At 37.4% G+C, this 8592-nt stretch overlaps 2 protein-coding genes across 4 annotated transcripts in view; both read left to right on the forward strand.

Moving 5' to 3' along the window:
- MDH1B (malate dehydrogenase 1B) overlaps nucleotides 1-2973 on the forward strand; it is a 16314-nt gene extending 13341 nt beyond the window's left edge. Inside the window, exons 11-13 of one of the 2 annotated variants that reach the window (XM_032765111.2) lie at nucleotides 1477-1551; nucleotides 2062-2136; nucleotides 2739-2973. In XM_032765111.2, coding sequence (XP_032621002.1) covers nucleotides 1477-1551; nucleotides 2062-2136; nucleotides 2739-2815 — 227 coding nt within the window. In that variant the 3' untranslated portion in view covers nucleotides 2816-2973. The remainder of the gene's footprint in view (nucleotides 1-1476; nucleotides 1552-2061; nucleotides 2137-2738) is intronic. The other variant, XM_032765113.2, reaches the window with a different exon arrangement.
- A 3163-nt stretch (nucleotides 2974-6136) lies between these two features.
- Nucleotides 6137-8592, forward strand: part of DYTN (dystrotelin) — a 56319-nt gene continuing 53863 nt past the window's right edge. For both annotated transcript variants that reach the window (XM_032765114.2, XM_032765117.2), the window contains exon 1: nucleotides 6137-6505. The gene's annotated coding sequence lies outside the window, so the exon portion shown is untranslated. The remainder of the gene's footprint in view (nucleotides 6506-8592) is intronic.

Consider the following 8592-nt stretch of genomic DNA (forward strand, 5'->3'; position numbering starts at 1 on the left):
CTGCCGTCCATCACCACCCTTTGACAAACAGAGGCTAGGAACACCATTCCTTACCCATCCTGGCTAATAGGCATTTATGGACTTAACCTCCATGAATTTATCCAGTTCTCTTTTAAACCCTGTTATAGTCCTAACCTTCACAACCTCCTCAGACAAGGAGTTCCATAAGTTGACTGTGCGCTGTGTGAAGAACAACTTCTTTTTATTTGTTTTAAACCTGCTGCCCATTAATTTCATCATCTCTACTTTGGGAGTTTGACAGATGAGCAGGATTAGTTTGACGGGATCTCCAAACCACATCACAATACCATGACAAGCTCTTGAGCCTTCCCCAATCTATTTTTCCCATCCACAATACAAGGCCAAGTCCTAATCCACCTCTTCTGTTGCTTCATTTCCCTACAGTTTTGCTACTTGGATTCTCTGCCCTGTCACTTCAGGATGATTACATTAGGGAAAAAAGAAAGAGCATCCATTAAATTGAAAATTTACTAATCTAAAAGCTGTGTGTTCTTGGGGTTTATTCTGTTTTCCCATTTTTTGCTCTCCTTCCTTCCATCTCCAGGTTTTATTTTCTTAGCTACATTCCGTGTTCTCTTTTTTCATCTTTTTAAACTACAGTTCTCTCTCAATTTTAGTTTTTACACATTCTATGTCTCTCTCCCTCTTCCTTTGTGTCCTTTCTCACTATCCATCTTTCCCTGGATTCTTCTCATTTCCACTGAGTTTCTCCTATCTTATTTCTCAGTCCCCTAAATCGCTTTCCTCTTTTTCTCATAATGCCCCAGTTATCTCCTTTCCCTTACACATGTGCTGCTATTTCCCCTGGTCCTAAATTGCTTTCACTCTCTCAGATCCCCTAAAATTCCTTCTCTTTCAGGTCACATCAACTCTCTTTCTCCTGAAAACTTTTCATCTTTCCCATCCACTCTATAGATGTACATACTGGGAAACAGGAAGAGGAATGGAAGTGGTATCTCTGCAGCTCCATACCTCCAAAGAGCCCCGGAGTATTTTGGTCTCTCATCATAGTCCACAGTCCCAGTGATGAATTCTTGATATATGAAAAGCTCAGTGATCCACACTGGCCACATCCTGGTGTTCTCAGAGATAGACTTCAAGTGAGAACAGGACTCTTCCTACCTGGCTGCCACCTGGTGCCCTGTGCTGCTCTTTTGCAAAACTGCCTCATACTTTGTGCCAAAAAAGGGCACACTGGCAGCTCAGTAGAAGAGCAATTCAGCTACAGGCAGTCAGCTAGCCAGTAGTAACCTAAATACTCAATTGGTGAAGAACCCTGCAAGTCAAGTTTCCCTAAGGCTTTGGGGGGTCTTAGGATCAAATCTTCATAGCGTCATATTATTTAGATAATAGCGAAACATATCAAAAAATACCCTTCCTGTTGCCTTGTATATTTAAATATGAGGAGATGTGTGTTTTAAAACACAGAGCATTCTCTTATTTTGTTTGTTACAGACCTGAACACCTTATCCAATGGCTTACTTCAGCCAGAAACCCAGGAAGGAGAAAAAGTCCAAACAACTACCGATGGTAAACTATATGTTCCAGAATATTATAGTTTCTACAAAATTTTCCTTGTTGATAACATCTGAAGGCGGGATCTCTTTATGCAGAAGCAGGTTGAAAAACAAAACCAATGCAAATGTGACATTCGCAGACAAGAGGGCAAAGCTTCTTCTGTGAAATCCTGGTCCCACTGAAGTCAATGAGGCTAGGATTTCACCTTTTATGTTTAATAGTTTGTAGCCATGTAGACCAACAAACTATTAAAAATCTTCCTTTGTTGTCCAAAATACTCACATTCAGGTTATACTGAACAATGGTATTCACAGGTAAAAAGAAGTATTTCAGAGCCCCAAGCTGCCACCTCCTCAGGAGGTCAGATATAGTAAATGACAACTCCTGTGTAAGAATATATATAAGCAAGAGGGATAGTTAAGGTTGAGCTTTCTTTGTCTTTTCTCTGTGGAAGATTTATGTACCCAGGCATGACTGTAGTAAAGGTAGAACATTTTGGTCCTTTCATTTTGTTTATTACAGAACCTGAAGCTCCACCCGATGGGTTACTTCAGTCAGAGATGCTGGAAGAAGAAAAAGTCCAAGTGCCCATAGATGGTATGCCAAGATGCCTAAATATAATTTTTTTAATTGTTGATAACGTTCAAATTGTAGCTCTAACAGCTTTTGACAAACCTGGATACAAATTCTCAACTTTTCACAGGGGGCCAGAAACAAAACAGTGGAAAACTTTTGTAAGTAAACAGGATAGCAAAATACCAGGTCTAAATAGTTTATTCAATCACTGAACCGGTTGGTTTAATTTAAAACAGAATATAAAGATTTATCCATTCAGTTAATGGAAAGTGTAACATAAACAAGAAAAGCAGGTGTTAAAAGCTTCTCAGTGGGGATTGTTGGTAGCTGAGCACTTTTGAAAGTCTGGCCACATCGTTTAGGTGCCTATCTGGGAGATGAGCTCTTTGGAAAACCTGGCCAATGAATTTTACTTGCCCCCTAAGGGAATGTCTACGCAGAAGTTGGGAGATGTGATTCACAGCTCAGGTAGACATACATGTACTGGCTACTTTAACATGGAAATTTCAACAGAGGGCTTGATCTGGATCCTACAGACCATCAGAAAACAGAACAAATAGGGAGAAACTCCAAAAAAAGAGAACGTCTTGTAAACCTAAAATATTTTAAATCTGTTTTTACAGATCCTGAAACTTCATCTGAGGGCTTAAATCAATCAGAGACCAGTCTGAGCAATGCAGAAGACAATGAAAACCCTTAAATAATTTCTGATCAAGTAAACTACAGCAAGGGATATGCTATTGTACTTGGAACATATTACTTCTGTGATCTGACAGAGACAGACTCATGGCTTTGAACCTTTACAGGTTTTCTTTTGTTTTAAGAATGTATAGGAACTGGCACATTTGAAAAAAAAAACCCACCACACACACACACACCTCATGGTAATTGATTCTATAAGGCTGCAAATTTAAACACAAATTCAATAAATGAAAATGTTAAAATTATTTTATGAATAAGTAATTCACATTGCATGTGCTGTATATTAAAGTAAATATTTAACAGCCTAAGCAAAAATCTTAGGCCAAAATTTTCAAAAACGAGAGTCTAACTTTAAGCATCCCTTTTTTAAAATGCTGTTTTTCTTTTATTTGTTTTCTGATACCTGTATGTTTGAATTAGTAATATTAATATTCTATTAAAATAATAAATTAAAATGATTCCAACGTAGCATTAATGTTACATATTTAAAGTGTAGTTTTACTCTGAAAAGTGACAGTTAAAAATGGCATCTCTTTGCTCAGCAAATAAGACTCTATATGCACAACAGTAATGTATTTTCTCAGTTTAGTAACAAAAATATTCTTAGCTTTACAGAGCCACCAGAACTAAGATGGAATAGAATCTGCATCTTAGTCAATCTTGCACAGCCTCAGCAGATTGTTTACCGAGTTCCAGTTGTTTACACCTGTGCAAACCCATTGAAGAAAATGTTGCACAGATAAAGCTGAGTGCCAGAAACTTTATCAAAGATGCTGACACAGGATTGAAAAAGCGCAAATTGATCCTCAGACTCCAGAATGAGGTGGTAGTTAGGAAACAAATCTTTTACTTATGTACTGAGCACATTTGACACAAAAATTAGTAATACAACGAACATGGAAGCCATGATATCAACTTTGCAAAGTCACTTTTCAGACTAGAATTTCACATAGAACAGAAAAGAATCAAAGAATGAAAAAAAGTATTGAGGCTGTTAAGCAAGAATTGTCTTGGTATTTTTTTAAATTTGTGCTGGAGATGTCAAGATACAATAAAGAAAAGCACCTTCGCTGGACACTGTAGAGTTGCACTCTTGTGCTTTTTTTTTTTTTGCAGCTTCGTAGGTTTTAAACTCACCCTCTCCTTAGGTGCACACAGCTGAAAGGACCTTTATAGCTACATCTAGACAGATGCACTAACATGGCTTCAGTACCTGGGGAGCATTAGTGGAGGCCAGTTAGCACTGCTGGCAGCACTTTTGGTCCTAAGGGAGTCATGTCTGGGCAAGGTCATGGAATCAATAGGAATACTCATGTGAGTAAGGGTTGCAGGATCTGGCACTTGATAAATGAATGAAATCAAAGGGTTATAATGGAACTTTTATGCAATTTATAGGAAATTCAGACTGGTTTTGCATATCCAAAGAATCATTTGAAAGGTCTACAAAGCCTTAATCTCTACAAAGTTTGCTCAACCCCAGGTAATACGCAAAATACATTTTCAAGGGTTATTACTGTCACTTACTAGAGAGGAGATACTAAGGGAAAAATTCCATCCATATTTATTACATAAGATAAATGTAGTGGTGCCAGGACCACTCCCTTTACAGAAGGAACAGATTTGAACGAAATGTTACTGAGAGGTGTTCTCTGCTGCTTATGGACCAACACACAGCTCCCTTTATAGTCAATGAAAGTTTTGCCAGGGTAAGTACCTCAGGATTTGGCCTTAATTTCTTGACGCAGCCACTGAAAGCGTTTTCTTTCTGAATGTAAATTCTGTGTAGCACACTCTAATTACCACAGCAGAAGTACATTTTGCTCTCAAGATTGGCTCTAGCAAATATAAGCAATAATAAAATGGGAGGCTTAATAGACAGTCAACTCTGTGTGATCAGCCAAGCTGTGGTTCTTGACATCCCTGATTCAGTTACAGGACTACAGTGTTATGGTCAGGGCAAGAATTCACTTTAATCACAAAAGATCATTTCATTGCTTCTTAGTGCTTCATCTTAAAAGGAAGAAAAAATATCAACTTTTCTTTCATTTTTTCCTCCATTCATTATTTCATTCATTCTGTTAGTTTCAAATGGCACAACTCATATGCTGAAAGATAAGCAGATGCTTAAGTCCTTGCCCAAATCAGAGTGTTGGCTAGCTGCAGTAAACCTTTTCATATGCACTCAGTGAAAGCTGGTTGTACACTTATATTGGGAACTCCTTTCTTTTGTTAGTCTACATCTTTTAATAGACAATCTTAAAAATAAATTAAATGCCACTGTGCATTCTTAATTCCTTTTGCTGCAAAGTTTGGAAACAAGATACACATTTTTGCTGTTATCTGCAAGAAATAAACAGTGTTTGCATAAACTCATTTCTGTTCAAATGGAAGCTCCATTTGACAGGTGAGGAAACTAAGTGGAGTTCTTTGGTTCTCTGCCAATTGAGATGGACCAAATGGGGAAAGGGAGTCTTGTGGGTTAAAAGAAAGGGAGCTTATGAGAAGAGTGCTCAGGTAGCCCAAAGAAAGATGGGAGATTGGGTATTGGGTAGGATTTGGAAATGGAGGTTGTGTGTTTTACAGAAGGAACAGCACAAATGGGAATAGTGTCATGGAGGCAGCAAGTGAGGGACTCCTAAGTTTCTTATGGGGGCAAGTGTCTCCCTGGCAGAGTTCATACTGGAATCAAGAGTCTCCTGGGTGTCTTAGGGAAATCATGTAGGAATCAAATGATTCATGGGGCAAGGGTGCATCACTGGAGACACATATTTAAGGGAATATATGTGGCTCTACTCAAAACCAGTTTGTCACATTTTATTCACACTTTGTAATTATGTTCTCCTTGGCCTTCAGAGTATTTCTACCAATTTTTAGACCAGACCAATTTTCTAAGCTTAAATTAGAGGGTAGTTAAAATCTGACATTGTAACAGCCTCGTTGTAAGATATTTGTTTATATGTTCTCAGATTTAGTATCTTTTAAGCCATAAATAATTTCCAGTACCTACTTTATGAGCTATTATTTAATGCTACATGTGCAGGGGATGTGTAGAGTTTATGAGTTCTGATATAATGCCTGTCAGATTAACTGGAAAAGCTTAATTTTAAAACTTCTTTAAATAAATGAATTTATCTTGCCAATTTTAGCACATGCATTGCACATACTGTACCATTTAATTACTGTAAAACATGTAAGCTTTCTGGTTACACTAAGACAGCTTTACCTAGGGGGTTACATTACCAATTTGACTTATTACTGTCCCTGTTTGAGTTGTCAAACTAGTTGATTGTCACAGGACACTGCTTCCTGCCTGAGAGAGAATGACTTCCTCCAGTGTCCATAGCAACATCATGTTTCTCAGCAACCAGGAGAGGCTTGTTTGTGTTCCCCCCTTCTAGAACTATTACCTCGCAGTATAAGAAAAATGGCCCTTTGAAACAGTGATCAAGGAAGTTCTGTATTTAATTATCCAGAATATTTATTAATTACTCTTCTGTGTTTTGACTGCTGAGACAATGTACGATGTCTTGAGCTGAGCCTTTCCTGTGTATTACCATGAACAGCATTCATTTAAAAGCAAAATCGTTTAGAATTGTGTCTTGAAATCATCTTTTAACTACTGTACAACTACTGAACTGCTTCCACAATACCTTGTGACTTCCAGGCCTTTAGTAGGTACTAGAGAAAGGTAAGAACCATTACTGTATTTGAGAATAGATTGTATTTACAATTTCAGCATGAGAATAATTCTCTTCTCTTTCCAACACCCCCCAAATATATATATGAAATATATATATGAAAATGTTTTATATTGCTATGGCTTCTTCAGGGTATTTAAGTACAGAGCACCCTGAATATCTCACCTGACTCAGTTTTGCCTGACTAAAGACTGCAAGGTTGGGCCTGTTGATCTACTGTAGATATCTTTGCCTTCCAGAATCTTAGCTAGCCTATTTAAAAAAAAAAAAAAAAACGATGCAAGACCTGATTCTGCAAACATTCTTGCAAACAAGTAACTTTAATGCATGTGACTATTCCTGCTAGCTTCAGTGGAACTACTCATGTGAGTAATGTTACTTATACCTTGCACTTCTATTGTTACTTGTGTTTGCAGGATTAATCCCTCAGGTTGTAGGAGTTATGTCCTGTGTATTCATGATTTATCTTATAATAGTACTACATTGTTCGGTTAAGGCCTATTTAATTATTAAATAAAGCATTTAGACTTATTGTTACTGACCTGCTGTACTGTGCATTAAGAATAGTACATCAGATCCCACTGAAATTGCTAAGAGGTGTTAATGCAACAATTAGTTGTTACCTGGATAAATATTACTTTTACCTTTCTATCTTGCTTACTTTACATATAGAATAGATATTAAACCTGGGCCAAATCCTGTTCACCTCATGAGTAGTCCCCATGAAAGGCAATCACGATTTAGTTACCTCCTTCTTTAACACACAAAAGTTTATACGTTCATAATGCGTGTGAGTGTAATAATGCCTTTAAAACGCTTTGAGCCAAATGCATTGCCGATGCACATGGATGCAACTCCACTGATATCTGAGGTCTTAATCCTGCAAGATGCTGAGCACTCTAGTCCAACCCAGCAAAACACATGATCATGTGTTTCACTTTAAGCACTTGAATAGTCCCATTTACTTCAACAGTATAACAGCTATACTTAACTTTTGGGATATGCATAAATGTTTTGGTGGATCAGACTAAAATGTTCAACATTCTGCAACATCAAGCCTTAACAGATTTGCACTCATTGCTTAACTTCACTGAAGTCAGTGGAACTGTTACCATTCATGTTAACACCGAGTTAGCCCCATGTACCTTTATACACAATGTCACATCTTGCTTTATTTTGTATACCTTTGTCAGGAAAACAAGGTAAGAGATATTTCATGTAGCAGGCTGTGTCTATATAAGTCTATGTCTTATAAGAAAAATGAGGCAGCCTTTAGGTAACTGCACCTTTAATAACAATGTATGCCCTGATGCACTGGCATGGAACCCTGCTGTTCTGGGGTCCCACTGATTTCCCTGGGACTGCACTAGTACATCAATACGCACCTCTGCCCCAATCCTAGGAGGACTTCAGTAAGCAAAGTTATACACCTACTTAAATACTTTAAGGAAAGGGGCTATTAGAGCTAATGGAGAATCAGGCCCATAAACTGTGATAAGGAAGAAAGTAATGGAATAAGGAGAATTTTTAAAAAGTGATATTCCTTTCAAAGCAAGAGTTTTGAAAGAGACTATAAATGAAGAAACAAAAGTAACTGTAGGTTCCTCTATTTAAAATATTAATATGGGAGTAAGATTGGGACCCAGAGTCACAGTTTTCACACAATAAAATGGTAATCAATACATCTATAATAGACATAATTTTTCAGACCCACTAATAAGTATAGTTCATTGAATTTCTATGCTGTGGAATTGGCATATGTACTATCATGTTTATTTGATAAGTAGTGGTCAATGGCTATGAATAGAAAAATACAGTATGATGCAAGTTTGGATAAGTTCAGCTTTAATGTCATATTTATTATTAATGTGTCAAACCATTTCCAACTCTGACTAGGTTACTAATTTCTTGTTCAATTGAACATCAAGAATTTTAACTAAGCCATACATAATGCTTTTGTCAAGTATCAGAGGGGTAGCCGTGTTAGTCTGGATCTGTAAAAGCAGCAGAGAATCCTGTGGCACCTTATAGACTAACAGACGTTTTGGAGCGTGAGCTTTCGTGGGTGAATACCCAC

Source organism: Chelonoidis abingdonii, chromosome 10, assembly GCF_003597395.2.
Source record: "Chelonoidis abingdonii isolate Lonesome George chromosome 10, CheloAbing_2.0, whole genome shotgun sequence".
Classification (NCBI taxonomy): domain Eukaryota; kingdom Metazoa; phylum Chordata; order Testudines; family Testudinidae; genus Chelonoidis; species Chelonoidis abingdonii.